Below are 18978 nucleotides of genomic sequence, written 5' to 3'. Positions count from 1 at the left end.
TAAAACAGCACCCCTGGAGCAAAGTAGGGTTAAGTGTCTTGCTCAAGGGCACATTGACAGATTTTTCAACTTGTCGGCTCTTCGAACCAGCGAGCTTTCGGTTACTGGACCAACGCTCTAACCGCAAGGCTACCTGCCGCCCTTACACTATGTCAGACAATGGGAAGCATCGGATAGCAGCAGCAGTAGTTCCGGGGCTTGATTTTTTCGTATTTGGGTGTACCAGGGCGAGGCAGGTGCTTAAACTTGGGGCGGGGATACGCTGCGAGGTTATTCCTCCAATTGCAGACTACGAGAACCTGGCCATGCTTGATATATCACATTTTTGCCGTAGCCAGTTGGCAAGTATGCAAAAACGTCTCTTTTCCCTGTTATCATTTTTAAGCACAACTGTTGCAGTGGCTTAAAACGAAGTGATGAAATGGACACTGCTAATTCAAAATAGTGTTGAAAACAGCCTCACATATCCATGGTGAGTCTTACACTGCTGTCGTGTGTCAACATGGATGATAAATGCGAAAGGAGGAGGGGGGGGGGGGGGGGGGGGGGGCTTTGGCTGAGAGTTTCTGTTTGCGAGGGTGGAGACTTTACAAATCACATTATCGCAATCTCTAACACGTCTCCCCCAGAACTTAATCAAGCATCTGACCAAATGTCACAATATTTTAGTTCTGGGTTAACCTATATTAATATACCCATAGAAAACATGGTATCTCTGCATAGTTGCTGTTCTGAAGTAGAGGCAGTGCTGTTATCCTCTCACTGCAATTGTAAACAAAAACATTTAGTCTGTTCATGTATTTACCTGTGGACAGAGGCAGTTTGGGCAGGCCAGGACCTGGGGAATACACTTCACTGTGCGAGCCGGGCTGACAAACCATGTGACTGGTAACCAGGTGGCTATAGAGGATGTCCCTCGTGGTGGAGATGAAGCCACAGCCGTGACACACTCCGTTTTGCGTGTCCGTGTGCACCTTCAGGTGACGCTCACAGTTGGCTTTAGTGGTGAAGGCCGACAGGCAGATCAGACACACAAAGGGACGCTCACCTACAGACACACAGGATACAACACACACAGCTCAACAAAAGTGTCTAACGCTAACATATACAGTGTACAAAACATTAGGAACACCTTCCTAATATGGAGTTGCAACCCCTTTGCCCTCAGAACAGCCTCAATTTGTCAGGGCATGCTCTACAAGTTGTCGAAAGCGTTCCACAGGGATGCTGGCCCGTGTTGACTTGAATACTTCCCACAGTTGTGTCTAGTCAGCTGTATGTCCTTTGGGTGGTGGACCATTCTTGATACACACGGGAAACTGTTAGGCGTGAAAAACCCAGCAGCGTTGCAGTTCTTGACACAGTCAAACCTGTGTGGCTGACACCTACTACCATACTACGGTCACAAGACGCAGGCCTCCTAATTGTCCCTAGAATTTCTAAGTAAACAGCTGGAGGCAGGGCTTTCTCCCATAGAGCAACATTTTTATGGAATGGTCTGCCTACCATGTGAGAGACGCAAACTCGGTCTCAACCTTTAAGTCTTTACTGAAGACTCATCTCTTCAGTGGGTCATATGATTGAGTCTGGCCCAGGAGTGTGAAGGTGAACGGAAAGGCTCTGGAGCAACAAACCGCCCTTGCTGTCTCTGCCTGGCCGGTTCCCCTCTTTCCACTGGGATTCTCTGCCTCTAACCCTATTACAGGGGCTGAGTCACTGGCTTACTAGGGCTCTTTCATACCGTCCCTACGAGGGGTGCGTCACTTGAGTGGGTTGAGTCACTGATGTGATCTTCCTGTCTGGGTGGCGCCCCCCCTTGGGTTGTGCCGTGGCGGAGATCTTTGTGGGCTATACTCGGCCTTGTCTCAGGATGATAAGTTGGTGGTTGAAGATATCCCTCTAGTGGTGTGGGGGCTGTTCTTTGACAGAGTGGGTGGGGTTATATCCTTCCTGTTTGGTCCTATCCGGGGGTGTCATCGGATGGGGCCACAGTGTCTCCTGACCCCTCCTGTCTCAGCCTCCAGTATTTATGCTGCAGTAGTTTATGTGTCGGGGGGCTAGGGTCAGTTTGTTATATCTGGAGTACTTCTCCTGTCCTATCCGGTGTCCTGTGTGAATTTAAGTATGCTCTCTCTAATTCTCTCTTTCTCTCTCTCGGAGGACCTGAGCCCTAAGACCATGCCTCAGGACTACCTGACATGATGACTCCTTGCTGTACCCAGTCCACCGGGCCGTGCTGCTGCTCCAGTTTCAACTGTTCTGCCTGTGGTTATCATTATTTGACCATGTTGGTCATTTATGAATATTTGAACATCTTGGCCATGTTCTGTTATAATCTCCACCCGGCACAGCCAGAAGAGGACTGGCCACCCCACATAGCCTGGTTCCTCTCTAGGTTTCTTCCTAGGTTTTGGCCTTTCTAGGGAGTTTTTCCTAGCCACCGTGCTTCTACACCTGCATTGCTTGCTGTTTGGGGTTTTAGGCTGGGTTTCTGTACTACACTTTGAGATATCAGCTGATGTACGAAGGGCTATATAAATACATTTGATTTGATTTGATACCCATTTCAAAGGCACTTAAATATTTTGTCTTGCCCATTCACCCTCTGAATGGCACACATACACAATCCATGTCTCAATTGTCTCAAGGCTTAAAAATACTTATTTAACTTGCCTCTCCCCATTCATCTACACTGACTCAAATGGATTTAACAAGTGACATCAATAAAGCACGTAACATTTTATTTGTCACGTACACATGTTAATGCGAGTGTAGCGAAATGCTTGTGCTTCTAGTTCCGACAGTGCAGTAATGTCTAGCAAGTAATATTACAATTCCCCAACAACTACCATATAAACACAAATCTAAAGGGGTGAATGAGAATATGTAGATGTACATTTTTATTTATTTTATTTCACCTTTATTTAACCAGGTAGGCTAGTTGAGAACAAGTTCTCATTTGAAACTGCGACCTGGCCAAGATAAAGCGTATGGATGAGCAATGGCCGAGCGGCATAGGCAAGGTGCAATAGATGGTATAAAATACAGTATATACATGTGATATGAGTAATGTAAGATATGTAAACATTCTTAAAAGTGGCATTATTTAGAGTGGCATTGTATAAAGTGACTAGTGGTCCATTTATTTAAGTGGCCTGTGATTGGGTCTCAATGTAGGCAGCTGCCTCTCTGAGTTAGTGATTGCTGTTTAGCAGTCTGATGGGATCATAGCTTTCACCTGGATTCACCTGATCAGTCTATGCCATGGAAAGAGCATGTTTTGAACATTCAGTGTAGGTGTTTTAACACACAATGACCACCAGTAGACTTGCTTAACCTAATAATACAAAAAGAGAGAAAAGGTCCTACTGTTATAACTGGCTATTAAAAGTGCAATAATTACGCAAATATACACACTTAGGGAATCTGCTTTGAGAGAGAGAGCTAAAGTAATGTTTTGTTAGAGAGATGACAGTTCTCACCACTGTGTGTCCGCATGTGGATCTCCAGGGAGCTGGCGCTGGGGCAGCTCTTGTTACATTGTGGGAAGGGGCAGACACGCTCATTGGGGTAGGAGTCCTTGGGCTTGTCCTGTGGAGGGGAGCAGGAGGACTGCTGCTTCTGCCGGCTGGCACAGTAGTACATGAGGTGGGCCTGGAGGTTCCTCTCACTGCGGTACCAGATCCCACAGTCCTTACACGGAAAGATGTCCTCTGGACCAAGCAAACAAACAACTGTTATCACTTATCAAATGAGTAGTACATAAACAATGCATGAGAGCAGTGCATGTTCATTCATTAAAAAAAAACAGATTCCATGTGATCTGCTTACACATTAAAACGTTACATAGACACTTTCATGTAAACATCATGTTCATTGATGTGTACACACATCACCACACACGCATTCAGCTGCGTCACATGATCGATTCAATTGCGGAGCGAGAAAAAACACTTGATATTGCTCCGGGGTCTCCAAGGCAACAAGAGCACAGAGGTTGTGGGAGCGAGCGCCCGCCCGCGCGGGGTAATCGTACTGATCTGGTGTCAGGGCTCATGTTAAACAGGCTATTTTTGATAACGTCCGTAATTACCCACAGTCCTCAGCACAGAGCTTCTACAGCAGGAACCGGGATACGGCTGATCATGTTTTACCCTTTAGCTTGATTTGTGGTGATTAATCATGCACTCATCACAGCATGTCCATGCCTGCTCCCGCTGCTGACTACACTGCCAATAGGGGACTTTATGAAAAAGCGCGAAGGCAATTACAAAGCAGTCTACCTCTGAGACCAGGCGGTACAGAGGAGTTACATTGCCACCTTGTGGTGTACTGGGTGAATGAGAAAATGTGGCACGGTGAACCTTAGCACTTGCATTTATCTAGGTTCCCAACATTGAGTCCCTCAATGTTGTTCACATTGACAGTATATACACAGTACAGTAACTGCCAATGCTTTGTGCTATGCATGTGCTCACCATAGACATTAAAACCAGTAGATGGTGTTAGCGCTGACATTCCTATGGAAAACTCCTGATGGAGCATGAAGTATTTTCATTTTTAGCGCCATATTGCTCAATGGGGCTGAATAGCACCAGAAAATAGCTAAAGATCATAGTGAAAGTGGCCGTAACTAGCAAAGGATCATGGTCAATGTAAATACAATATTTGTTCATAACTGACTTGCCTAGTTAATTAAAGGTTACAATGTACTTGTTTTCAACCTGCCTGAAAGAGTCAACCTTAATGTCAATGGTGTGAGGGCGCGAGCCTCCTTGTAGCATGCCGGCCCGTGATTGGTCTGTGTCAGAACGTGGTCCTGTGTGACGACAGATGTAGTAGTCAGAATGGGTCACTATTTAATTAAATATCTTAATTTGTAGCGAACTTTCAAATAATGTCTGGCCGTTCTGTCGATTGTAATTGACATAGGCTTTTTAGGGCAGAACAGGCCTTTCGGCCCCCTCTAGGTTTCTACGCAGTAGCCGACAAGCAGAGCTCGTGACTTCATGCTCCAGACTGGACACTGGGGGCTTTGGTGCTTACACAGACACATGTACGAAAGCACACAAGACACACTTATAAAAAGAACACATTATTATCCTGAGCAATCTGAAACTCACTGTTGACAACTGCCGTGGCCAAGATGGCTGCCATCCCAGCCTGCTGGGGGAGGAGCTGTATCTCAGAGTGGAGGGATGCTGGGTAGACACCTGTAGGCTCCTCCTTCACCGCTACAGCCTGGGTCTTAGAGGGGGACCGCTGCTCCATAGAGGGTGTAGACAGCGTAGCCAGCAGACCGTCCCCTGTGGAGATGTCCTGGGTTACCTTACAATACAGCTCCTCACCTAGGAAGAAGAGATAGAGTCACACACACAACAACACACGTCACACCAGGGGCATGTAGTGAATAGATGGTTTTGTACAGTATGTTATCTATGGAATGTATAGTAATCTATAGTAGGTCAAAATATCTCCGTTCTGGTCTCACTCTAATAAGAGACCTCTGATTGTAAACCTGGATAAGAGCACCAGAACTAAAAATGTAACAATGAAAATGGTGCATTATCTGCATGAGTGCTGTGTTGATTGTTTGGGCAGTTTGTAGAACCTTGGCTGTAGATGGTACAGTTGGTATCTGTTGCATCAGAGGTTAACAGGACTCTACGGAGCCAGCAGTCTGTGTCCTCACACACCAGGCTCAACCTGGAGATCTGTAGACACACAAATAAACAAACAGAGACCATCAGTCTTGCTCTGGAAACACAGGGTCACGTTTTTAATACAGAATGAGGTGCGGCAAATAATTATCATAAGCCATCATCACGTATCACACACTTTTCCAGGTCTTTTCTGACAAACCGATTTTGATACAGAACATTATACAGACAAAGACCTACTGAAAAGTGAGGTTTAACAATGAATTAATCCTGACAATGTCCTCTGAATAAACTGTTCAATAATTAAAGCCCATCGAATATACACTACAATAAAGGGACTAATCTTTTCCAGCAGTAAGGGGCAGGCCTGTAACATGGGCAATCAGAAGCATAGAGGAAGAGGAAGGGGGCACAGGCTGAACAAAGACTCACTGAAAAGAGCTATAGACAGGGCATGGAGAAAGGGAAGGAACAGAGAGACCCCAGGAGAGAGGAGAAGGAAAGGTAAGAAAGGAGATCCGATGACGTCGTAGTGCTCCTATTCACCCGGACGCCCTCTCAGGAGCTTCTCTCAATACACGATGGGACAAAAGGTGTGTGAGTGGAGGGGAGTCATAATCTAGCTGTGTGTGTTGAAGAATGTGTGTCAGTGTCTGCACATGTGTGAGTGCTGCTGAAGCCAGGGCAGGGCAGACCAGAGAGAAACACACACCTGTGCCGTCCTCAGCACAATCTTGTCTTTGTTCAGTGGAGGCTCACAGAGCATTCCACCTGACAATCACTCCCACAGGCTTATCGTGTGTCTGCATGAGACACACACTCACCTACGTACCTCTGTGTGTTACGGCACAGTTAAGCAGAGTGCGTCCGTAACCAAATATCTTATAGCAGTCCCAGTAAAATGTTGTCTTCTTTGTGAGATTCAATGATACATTCATGAAAATGTGTAGTAAAACCATAAACACAGTCACATTAGGTGGAGCTCCACAACTACCGTATAGTATAGTTGCACAAGGCCTATAGCAGTGCTACACCTGTATGGAAGCCTGAGGACATATAGATTCTAGAACACTGTCTCCACTAGGTGGCAGCAGTCATTCAGCAGCAACAGCCCTGACAGACACACCGCTTCAGGGGAACCACAGTTCACTCAGACTGCTTGCTACAGGGGATACCTTGGTACACATATTCCAACATAGCACCACATGGACTGAAACTTTTTGAGAGAATATGAGGTATGAGTTTAAACTGACGTGTGTACAGGGACTGGGGGTATATGGGGTGAGTTGGGAAGCAAGGGAGGACAGTGGAAGGATTTATTTCTGAATCGGTCTGTTCTAGCCTGAAGACGCTGTGTATTGTATTTCATGGAGAACTTGCGCTGATGTGGAGATATGGCTTCTTTTGTTTTAGTTTGTAACCCAATGCTGGAGCCGTCTGTGCTATAAGTGCTGCTAATTTGTTTCAGACTAATTTATCATAAATCTATCACGATGCTTTGGTATTCACTGAAGAAAAGGCCAGTGTGGTCCGACTTGAGAAAATTTCACAGGAACATTTCACACAAGACTACTGTATATAGGACAGAAAAATAAAATCTTACAACAGAAACAGTTGGGAGTTTTGGACAGTTTGAACAAATGCAAAATGCTCTCTGAGAGACTCTCTGAGACTAGCAGAGAGAAGATGAGGTGGATATGGTGGTTTAGCTGGCTCTGATCTGGCTTTGGGCCCTGACTGCACTAGGGCTTGAATGATGGCTGGAACCAACACACAGTGTGATAATATGAACTAAAAGACATGGGGCAAGATTGCAGTTTGATAGGATGTGTAATTAACAAAAGCCAACAGAGGCTGTGGCCGCCAAAGATTGTTAAGTTAAGAGGAGCAGAGAAGCCTCTAGTATCACATCTCCCTAGCCTGGAGGACATAATCAACAATCACAGTATCAAATTAAACATATAATCAAATGGCAAGTCCCTGCCTGTGAACACACACACACACACACACACACACACACACACACACACACACACACACACACACCACTACTAGTGATGTAAACTATCCCACAATGCAGTGTCCAACATCCCTAACTGAAACACTTTCTAATGAGGAGGGAGAGAACAAGGAAGGGGGAGCCAGAGGAGGACTAAAAGACTAAGAGTGGAAGTGAATGTTGCTTAGCGCTGCCTGTGTTCACCCTGGTGGTCTCCCTAGGATCCAGGCACTTTGAGAGCGCTTCAAGTCCCTCAGTGAGGGAGTCTTTGAGGTGCAGTCTAAGCCCCCTCTTCTGGACCCTCGTCTCTCATGAATATTAATCAGCTCAGCCGGGCTTTAATCTGCCTGATCCCCGCACTGCTGCCGCCATGACGATAGCAAATCTAATTATTTGGTATTCTGATATTAACCACCACTAGCCCCCTCCCCACACCATACAGCCTCACCATAGCCACCTTCAACTCCCAAACGCGCACAGACACAGCCTCAGTGCGCACGCACCTCACCGCAGCCCACGACGCCCTCTCCTTATCACTCCCAAAAACGCCCTCTTCTCACACCGATAAAACTTGAATGCAAATGATGCTCGGCTGATTTCATTTCTGTATTCGTTCATTCTGTAGCCCTGTCGTTGCGGAGTATAAAAAGGAATATAGAATTCTCCCCAGATGCTCTTGTCTGGGGGTTGGAAATGAAGGGAGAAACCTTTCCCTGAACTAACCCCAAGTCTAACCTCGACTCAGATCAATTCAGCTTAATATACGGTTCAATTAAAGCAAAGGAAATAAGACAACGCCTCCCCCATCCTCCAGTAGATTAGAAGATTAAGCCTTCATACCACTCTCCACATATATTTGAATTTGCATACACATCATTGCTACCATAATTTGCTGAATATTCCCTGGTGATTAAAGCAATTATAGAATCCTGTTCTCTGTGGAACCATGAGAAACACAATGAAATGATTGGTCAATAATGAACTTATTTTTCAATGTGTGCATCCTGGATAATGATATCATCCAAGTCTGTTTGAATGTACTCTATGAAGCGGACACAGCTGGACAGACAGAGAAGAAAAGAACAGGAAGGTAGAATAGTCTCTCCTTTCCTGGCCAGTGCAGCTGACTTCCACTGAATTCCACCATAGACCTCCTGACTATTGGGGCTGGCCTGGTCTTTATTCATACTCGTTTTCCCTCTCACTCTCTCTTTCACCCCCTCCTACCATTTACCTCTTCCCCTTCGCTTAATCTTCCCATCCCTCCCGCTCTACAGTACTGTATGGCTAATCATGCCCTCTCTCATCCCTCTCTCTTTCCCATTCCTCAACCTCCCTCTCTCATTCCTACCCCTCTGTCTGCCCTTCTATCTCTATCTCTCCCCTTCAGGAAATGGTTTCTTTCCCAAAAGGGGAATGAAGGGGGTACTCACTGTCCCAAACAAAGAGGTCACTGTGTGAATCCTCCAAAAATACAGAGAAGAAAAGGAAGGAAGATAAACATCAGAAACCTACTCAACATCCGCCTCTCACACACACATTCTCTCTCTCTCAACACACACACACACACACACACACACACACACACACTTCTTTAACACAAATAAATACGCACATTAATACACTAATAAATGTGCTTACTGTACAAACACACTGAAACCCATTCCCTTATACTGGTCTGCTCATGCACAGACACACATCTGCATATACACTATATATACAAAAGTATGTAGACACTCCTTCAAAATAGTGGATTTTGCTACTTCAGCCCCGTTGCTGACAGGTGTATACAATCGAGCACACAGCCATGCAATCTCCATAGACAAACATGGCAGTAGAATGGCCATACTGAAGAGCTCAGTGACCTTCAACGTGGCACCGTCATAGGACGCCACCTTTCCAACAAGTCAGTTCATCAAATTTCTGCCCTTCTAGAGCTGCCCCGGTCAACTGTGAGTGCTGTTATTATGAAGTGGAAACGTCTAGGATCAGATGTGAAGTTGTAGGCCACACACGCTCACAGAACGGGACTGCCGAGTACTGAAGCTCGTAAAAATCGCCTGTCTTCAGTTGCAACACTCACTACCGAGTTCCAAACTTCCTCTGGAAGCAACGTCAACACAATAACTGTTTCCATGGCCAAGCAGCAGCACACAAGCCTAAGATCACCATGCGCAATGCCAAGCGTCGGCTGGAGTGGTGTAAAGCTCGCCGCCATTGGACTCTGGATCAGTGGAAACATGCTCTCTGGAGTGATGAATCACTCTTCACCAACAGACAAATCTGAGTTTGGTGGATGTTAGGAGAACGCTACCTGCCGAATGCATAGTGCCAACTGCAAAGTTTGGTAGAGGAGGAATAATGGTGTGGGACTGTTTTTCATGGTTTGGGCCCCTTAGTTCCAGTGAAGGGACATTATAATGCAACAGCGCATTCGGGAAGTATTAAGACCCCTTGCCTTTTTCCACATTTTGTTACGTTACAGACTTATTCTAAAATTGATTGAATAAATAAAAATCCTCAATCTACACAATACCCCATAACAACAAAGCGAAGCAGGTTTTTCCATTTTTTTTGCACATTTATTGAAAATAAAAACAGAAAGAACTAATTTAGATAAGTATTCAGACCCTTTGCGATGAGATTCGAAATTGAGCTAAGGTGCATCCTGTTTCCATTGATCATCCTTAAGATGTTTCTACAACTTGACTGAAGTCCACCTGTGGTAAATTCAATTGATTGGACATGATTTGGAAAGGCACACACCTGTCTATACCATGAGGTCGAAGGAATTGTCCGTATAGCTCCAAGACAGGATTGTGTCGAGGCACAGATCTGGGGAAGGGTAACAAAAAATGTCTGTAGCATTAAAGGTCCCCAAGAACACAGTGGCCTCAATCATTCTTAAATGGAAGAAGTTTGGAACCACCAAGACTCGGCCCGGCCAAACTGAGCAATCGGGGAAATGGGCCTTTGTCAGGGAGGTGACCAAGAACCCGATGGTCACCGCTGACAGAGCTCCAGAGTTCCTCTGTGGAAATGGTAGAACCTTCCAAAAGGACAACCATCCCCACAGCACTCCACCAATCAGGCCAGATGCAAGCCACCCCTCAGTAAAAAGAACATGACAGCCCACTTGGAGTTTGCCAAAAGTCACCTAAAGACACTCAGACCATGAGAAACATGATTCTCTGATGTGATGAAACCAAGATTGAACTCTGGCCTAAATGCCAAGTGTCACGTCTGGAGGAAACCTGGCACCATCCCTACGGTGAAGCATGGTGGTGGCAGCATCATGCTGTGGGGATATTTTTCAGCTGCAGGGACTGAGGGACTGGGAGACTGGTCAGGATCGAGGGAAATATGAACTGAGCAAAGTACAGAGAGATCCTTGATGAAAACCTGCTCCAGAGCGCTCAGGACCTCAGACTGGGGCAAAGGTTCACCTTCCAACAAGTCAATAACTCTAAGCACATAGCCAAGACAACGCAGGAGTGGCTTCGGGTCAAGTCTCTGAATGTCCTTGAGTGGCCCAGACAGAGCCCAGACTTGAACTCGATCAAACATATCTGGAGAGACCTGAAAAAGAGCTTGAGAGGATCTGCAGAGAGGAATGTGAGAAACTCCCCAAATACAGCTGTGCCAAGTTTGTAGTGTCATATCCAAGAAGATTCGAGGCTGTAATCTATGCCAAAGGTGCTTCAACAAAGTACTGAGTAAATGGTCTGAATACTTATGTAAATGTTATAGTTCAGTACATGTTTTATAAATGTGCAAACATTTCTAAAAACCTGTTTGCTTTGTCATTATGGGATATTGTGTGTAGATTGATGTGGGAAAAAAATGTGGAAAAAGTAAAGGGGTCTGAATATTTTCAGTATGCACTGTACAAATGACATTCTAAACGATTATGTGCCTCCAACTGTCTGCCACAATTTCGGGAAGGCCCTCTTCTTGTTTCTGCATGACAATGCCCCCGTGCACAAACCGAGGTTCAGCCAGAAATGGTTTGTCGAGATCAGTGTGGAAGAACTTGACTGGCCTGCACAGAGCCCTGACCTCAACCCCATCTAACACCTTTGGGATTAATTGGAATGCCGACTGTGAGCTAGGTCATCAGCGCCTGACCTCACTAATGCTTGTGGCTGAATAGAAGCAAGTCCCCACAGCAATGTTCCAACATCTAGTGGAAAGCCTTCCCAGAAGAGTAGAGGCTGTTATAGCAGCAAAGGGGGACCAACTCCATATTAATGCCCATGATTTTGAAATGAGATGTTCAACGAGCAGGTGTCCACATACTTTTGGTCATGTAGTGTGCCTCCAAGAAAAAATAATCCAGGTTTGATGAGCTGCATGCAAATGACATGTAAAAATATAAAACTGCGATACTTAAAACAGGCAAGATAAGAGATTTGAAAATGAGGCACTCTTGGAAAGCGGGCTCCAGAACTGCCGGAGATGAGCCTCGGAGATAGGTTTTCCCTCTCTCCTTTACTCTCCGCCCCGCAGAAGCAGGCGCAGATGACAGCGAGCTGCAGATACCAGCCCAGTCACAGGGACTGAGTGATGAGAATAAGCACCCCCTCCCCATCAACTCCATCTCTCCAATCCCACCTCTTTCCATTCCATCTCCCTTCCTCTCTGGCACTGCCTTCATCCTTTTGCTGGCTTTTGCCATTGCACTTTCCTATAATTTCCTTTTTTCTCCCTTTTGCCTCTCTACTTGCCCCTACCATAGTCCACCTATTTGTTCCATTCCCTTTCGCTAGTCAACATCTTCTCAGTGTCTGGCAGGGGCAGAAAGAGGGAGAGATGCCATAGTGGAAGTGTCTGAGGAAGAATTTAGGCCTCTGGTCCTCCTGTGAGCTCTAAGCTCTGTAGCACAACCTCAGGTCCTTGTTGCCAATGAACGTATACATGGACGTGCTCTCAACATATCTGCCATCAAGATTAAGCTAGTTTAGTGCACTTTATTATTATAGACATTCAGGAGCGATCAAGAGGGTGACAAGTGCTAAATTACAGATTTGGGGTCTTCTGGAGCGACTGTTTTAATTAAGATCTAATTTGTGAGGGCAGGGTGCAGAAGGCTGCCAAAGACCGTCTCTGTTGATAATTTCAGATCAACTGGAGAGATTTACCAGGAGGTAAACAAACACTGCTAGATAGAGAATGAGAGAGAGTGAGAAGGTTCTCACCTTCACTCGTCCTTCGTAGGGAACGACAGAGCAGTGAGGGGGGAGAGACTCCCCAAAAGTGTGTTTGCAAGCCGTGGGTGGCGGACCTTATCATTTGAGTTCTCCTGGAGAGATTATTGGGGGATTAGTGCTAACGCTTGTTTCTAAAACATGATGAAAAGACGTTCCGCACGTGATAACGCTTTGAACTCCACACTCCGCTCCTTCTAGGATCATGCCTCTAGGCTTCGTTTCCGCGAAAGACAGGAGGGTGAAGAGAGGGAACAAAAGCGATGGGTAAGTTGAGTTGCTTCTGCAGTGGTGTGTGCTCGGCAGAAGATGGTTTGGAGGAGTATCACTCAAACTACGGTGAAACTATAAGGTATGGTGCTCTTTTCCTTGTTGAAGCATTGCCATTATGAAGTTATTCTAACTTGGTTGATACCACCAAATCATCACTACATATCAGGTGTAACCTACTAATCTTAAGACTCTTTTGACCGAGATTTGATCAATTTGTGATGTAATCAAAACGAGGGGAACTATATCAGATGAGTCTGATCCAATCAGAAAATACACACCTCAGTTGCCGTGAGACGAGGACATGTTCACTGAACGACAAACTCCCAGCAATCTAAGGAAACCTGGTCAGCTCATCAGTAAACATTATTACACTGTGTACCAAAGTCCAACATCCATATCAGACAGAATATATTTAAATAGATTTTAATGCCTCTTTCTCAAGAGATGCAAATTACAGGATTTCCATATGACACACACACAGCCCAGTGACATTGATAATCTAATGAGTGAGATCTCTTTAAGAGAGACCTGTCATGGATATCAACTCACTATCCACCCCGTTTCCTTAGAACTGACTGCCGCTCATGATCCCCACCCACACAAAGCAACAAACATATGCGCGAGCGAACACACACATTTCTTGTAGAAAAATGGTGTCAATCCCTCCAATAGAGTTCCAGACACGTGTAGGTTCTATGCCAAGGTGCATTGAATCTGTTCTGACCTGTGGGGGCCTAACACCCTATTAAGACACTTTATGTTGGTGTTTCCTTTATTTTGGCAGTTACCTGTATATCAGATCAAAAAAGAACAGGTCTTATATTAGCTAGGATCTATGCTTGTTGTGTGAGAGTGCACTAGTGTGCAGTGTGTGTGGGTGTTCAAAGTGAACGCTTGTCTTGTTGTGTTACAGGGTAGGCCCGTATTAAACTGATAGCTTATCCGGCAAGATCAAATAAGAAGCACATTTTCTCAGAGAAGGCAGAGCACAGCAGGCAGGTTTGGCATGGATCTGCAGGTCTGCCAGGCGAGGCGGGTGGTGCCAAGTCACCATGTGATGTGATGAGGGGCAGAACCCCAGGGCTCCAGACGCCACTGCAGGCTGCATGACACCACCACTGGGACAGGTCTGAGGTGGAAAGGGACAGGGAGGAGGTCACACTAACAGGACAGCACATGGCATACTGCCATGAAACCAACACTGAATGTCTCTTTTCTGTTACAAAAACATAATCTTGTAGCTGAATCAGGTAACCCTTTGTCCAATCCCCTACACATAATATTCCCTACTGAGGCCAATCAAGCAGAAAGGTTGGTAATAAGTGTAACTCAATCACAGCAAAATAAACAAAAGTTAGCTGTGTAAATTGGGTATTTGGAATTGTTTAGACTGTCAATGTTGAATCTTTACACAGTACACGATGGCAACAATCATGCAAAGCCAAATGAATTGCACATCCATTGTAAGCACCAGTAGTTTATTAATAATAATTGGTCTCTTTATAGTGGGAGAGAACGCAGCAGAAAGCAATCTTAGCTAAGCAGAGATAGAGATGAAGGGCTGCGTAGCGGTGGATCTACTCTATTGAGGGTAACCCTGACCCCTGCTGACCCCTGGGCTGGCGGCCTGGCGGGCGGGGAACTGTGGGAGGAGGATGCGGAGTGACAGTGGGAGACACAGGAGGAATGTGAGATTAAACCCACTATCTCCTCCTGACTGAGGGTCAGTCTTCACTCTTTCAGCCCGCAGATAGCAGAGGGAGAGAGGGAGAGAGAGACAGAGATGGAGAGGGTGAGGTTAGAGAGAAGGGAGAGAGAATTCAAAAGAGATGGTCAATGCCGAAAATCGACTAAAAACTGCATTGAGACGTAGTCTTCTTGAACATGACAGAAAGGGAAGAGTGAGAAAAGGAGATGAGCAGTGGAAGGGAGGAAACGAAAGATGGGTGATGGGTGTGTGGACTCAGAAATTCTGATAATAAACTAAATCTTAGAAATGAGAGCCTATCAACCAGAAATCAATCATTGGGATTTGTTGTCCAGGAGGATGGCGCCACGCAGAGATAAAATACAGGCGGACGTCTGGGGAGCAGAGGGTAGAGGAGAGGGGTGGGCTGGTCTGGGTTTGCTGGGCTGCAGCTGGGAGAGGAAAGGCTGCAGGACCAGTGAGTCAGTCAAACTCATGGATGCATCAGCATGAGACAAAAAGTAGATGAGCAGTAGATGAGAAACATTCATGGTCATTCAAGTATAATGTCTTCATATATTTATTAACCCTTTGGGGAATACATACGGCATATACCGTCATTTAAGAACAACATCGCAAAAGGCCGCTACACATTTTGGATTATAAACTCGGAGGTTTGAGCCCTGAATGCTGATTGGCTGAATGCTGATTGGTTGAAAGCTGTGGTAAAGTATATCAGACCGTATACCACGGGTATGACAAAAAAAATACTTTTTACTGTTCTAATTCCGTTGGCAACCAGTTTATAATAGCAATAAGGCACCTCGGGGTTTGTGGTACATGGCCAATATACCACGGCTAATGGCTGTATCCAGGCACTACGCGTTGCGTCGTGCTAATAACAGCCCTTAGCCATGGTATATTGCCTTCGGAAAGTATTCAGACCCTTTGACTTTTTCCACATTTTGTAACGCTACAGCCTTATTCTAAAATGTATTACAGATTTTTTCCCCCTCATCAATCTACACACAATATCCCATAATGACAAAATGAAAACAGGTTTTGAGAAATGTTTGAAAATGTATTAAAAATAAACAGAAAAGCCTTATTTACATAAGTATTCAGACCCTTTGCTATGAGATGCGAAATTGAGCTCAGGTGCATCCTGTTTCCATTGATCATCCTTGAGATGTTTCTACAACTTGATTGGAGTCCACCTGTGGTAAATTCAATTGATTAGACATTATTTGGAAAGACATACACCTGTCTACATAAGGTCCCACAGTTGACAGTGCCTGTCAGAGCAAAAACCAAGCCATGAGGTCGAAGGAATTGTCCATAGAGCTCTGAGTATTCAGTATTGAGCATGGAGTTGAACTGATCGAACATCTCTAGAGACCTGAAAATAGCTATGCAGCGACGCTCCCCATCCAACCTGACAGAGCTTGAGAGAATCTGCAAAGAAGAATGGGAGAAACTCCCCAAATATAGATGTGCCAAGCTTGTAGGGTCATACACAAGAATCACTTCCAAAAGTGCTTCAACAAAGTATTGAGTAAAGGGTCTGAATACTTATGTAAATGTGTTATTTAAAAAAAATGTTTTTATATAAATTAGCAAAAATTTCTAAAAGCCTATGTTTTCTTTGTCATCATGGATGTGGTATTGCGTGTAGATTGATGAGGGAAAAACCCAATTTAACCAATTTTAGAATAAGGCTGTAACATAACAAAATTTGGAAAAAGTCAAGGGGTCTGAATACTTTCCGAAGGCCATATACCACACCCCCTCAAGCCGTATTGCTTAAATAGAGCATGGATTACAAATCTTTAAAAAGTATTTGATCCAGTCCAGAGAAAGTGTGTGTGTATGTGTTTTTGTGTATGAGAGTGTGCAATGTTCTGGTATCTGTATCTGGTCAGTGCCAGGAAAACTCTTCCAGCTCAGAATCACATGATTAGACGGACTTTCAGCACATGATGAATAAGAGACAACTCCAGCGAGAGGAACATCCTGTCTCTAACATTTCCCAAGGAAATGCACATAGCGATTGGCCATGGGGTAATAGGAGCGTGCGCACACGCACACAAAGATATTTCCATTTCCCACCACTGACAGATTAATGGGTGATAAGTCATTTTTTAATTATCCTGTCCCATTGACAGAACCCAACCCTCTACTTGACCTCTAACATCTCCCTCCATGCACTTTGAACCTTCACCTCTGACTCCTGGTCATCTCCCACATCTTCTGTTTGGACGATCCCAGCATATGGCCCCCATAGTGTGTCGGTGGTGAGGTCCCTGCAGGCCAGGACCTTGGGGTAAGCAGCATCATCACTCAGCTCCAGATCATCTACAGATAGAAAGGGAGAGAAGAGAACGGGAAGAGAGAGATAGGAGATAGAGATATTAAGTCACTAAGGTCCCACAAGCATACAAGATACACAGCCAAACAAAATTAAACCAAATCCAGGTAAAAATACGGTCTCAAAACACAACTACAATGATCTACGTCATGTAAAGGCCAGAGCCCTGGAGATAACTGAGGAACAGACATGGGAGTCAATGCTTTTTGTAAACAACCGGTGTAGACTAACAGTGAAATGCTTACTTACAGATCCTTCAACAATGCAGAGTTAAAAAAGATAAAACATCTAACAAAAATGTAATTAGTGACACAAGGAATAAATGCACCGTGAATAACGAATAACGAGTAAATAATCATGGCTATATACAGGGAGTACCAGTACCGACTCGATGGGTAATGGAGGTAGCCATGTACATATACTGTAGGTAGGGGTAAAGAAACTATGCAACAGGATAGAGAAAACAGTAGCAGCAGCGTATGTGATGAGTGTGAAAGTGTGTGTCGTCGGTATGCATGTGTACGCGTGTGTGGGCGTATGTACTGTGTGTGTTGGGGTTTCAGTGTAAATATGTGTGAGTGTGTGGGTAGAGTCCAGTGTGTGTGCATGGAGTCAGTGCAAGAGAGTTAGCGCAAAAAAAGGTCAATGCAGGTAGTCCAGGTAGCCATATGATTAGCTATTTAGCGGTCGTGTTTCGAGGTCTTATGGCTTGGTGGTAGAAGCTCTTCAGGGTCTTGTTGGTTCTAGACTTAGTGCACTTGTACCGCTTGCCGTGCGATAGGAGAAAGAACATTCTATGGCCTGGGTGGCTGGAGTCTGAAAATTCTTTGGGCCTTCCTCTGACACCGCCTGGTATAGAGGTCCTGGAAGGCAGGGAGTTCCGCCCCAGTGATGTACTGGGCTGTACTTACCACGCTCTATAGCGACTTACGGTGCCTTGCGGTTGCTGAACCAAGTCGTTATGCAGGTGCCGTTGATATGATAGTCTTGAACGGAGCTTGTACAGAGTTCATCCAGTTTGTTCTCCAGGGACTGCACTCCAATACAACAGAGGGCAACGGTGGTTCACCGACGGGGTTGCGTCAGTATGCCCCATTGCTTGCATCTCTTTTGCAGCCGCTTCCTCTTTCGAGACCTGGGTATTTAAGGCCTGGTCCGGAGTAAGCAGAATGTAAAGAGCTGCCAACTCGTTGAAATAGAAATTTCCCTCCAAATCGAGGTTAATGATCACTGTTAAGATGTCCAGAAGCTGTTTTTTCAGTCATAGGAAATTATGGCGGAGACATTATGTGAGCTGGTGCACACACAGAAAAAATATTTTTGTGTGGAGGTGCTGACTAACGACGAATATGAACTATAAAAATAAATAATACAGAAATGTGCAAACTATTGGGTAAATCACCCAATAAATTACTGGGAGTTGATATATGGAATGTGCGACTATCTTTATGATTTATTTTGATAGTTTATAGGAGACATTATGTACAAAAGAAGTTAAGATCAGCTTTAAAAAAGCTGGTAAGACTGCTACTATCCACTTTTCTGGAGGGGGGGGGGGGGGGGGGGGGGGGGGTACTAGACTACTAGAACAGGAGGAGACTAAGGCCATTGAGGAGGACAACGCTTCACTAACAAACTGACACCCCTTACAACAACACAGAGGATCAACCAAGTAGGATCTCAAAGGCTTCAACAAAAACACACGTCTCTCACAAAGGGATGATTGAGAAAGACATGTAGAAATTCACTGAGTCCAGTACATACAGTAAGTCGTCACCCATAGC

The 18978-nt window shown here is 45.1% G+C and overlaps 1 protein-coding gene across 1 annotated transcript in view; it reads right to left on the bottom strand.

The window, feature by feature from the left end:
- Nucleotides 1–18978, bottom strand: part of LOC110494451 (zinc finger protein ZFPM1) — a 95505-nt gene that overhangs the window by 6129 nt on the left and 70398 nt on the right. Inside the window, exons 4-8 of the mRNA XM_021569506.2 lie at nt 17048–17181; nt 5612–5714; nt 5124–5348; nt 3483–3713; nt 806–1048 (exon numbers count right to left, since the gene is read on the bottom strand). Coding sequence (XP_021425181.2) covers nt 806–1048; nt 3483–3713; nt 5124–5348; nt 5612–5714; nt 17048–17181 — 936 coding nt within the window. The remainder of the gene's footprint in view (nt 1–805; nt 1049–3482; nt 3714–5123; nt 5349–5611; nt 5715–17047; nt 17182–18978) is intronic.

The sequence above is a fragment of the Oncorhynchus mykiss genome, chromosome 2 (assembly GCF_013265735.2).
Source record: "Oncorhynchus mykiss isolate Arlee chromosome 2, USDA_OmykA_1.1, whole genome shotgun sequence".
Lineage (NCBI taxonomy): Eukaryota > Metazoa > Chordata > Actinopteri > Salmoniformes > Salmonidae > Oncorhynchus > Oncorhynchus mykiss.
Note: the sequence above shows the minus strand (reverse complement) of the source record. Positions and strands in the feature narration are given on the sequence as shown.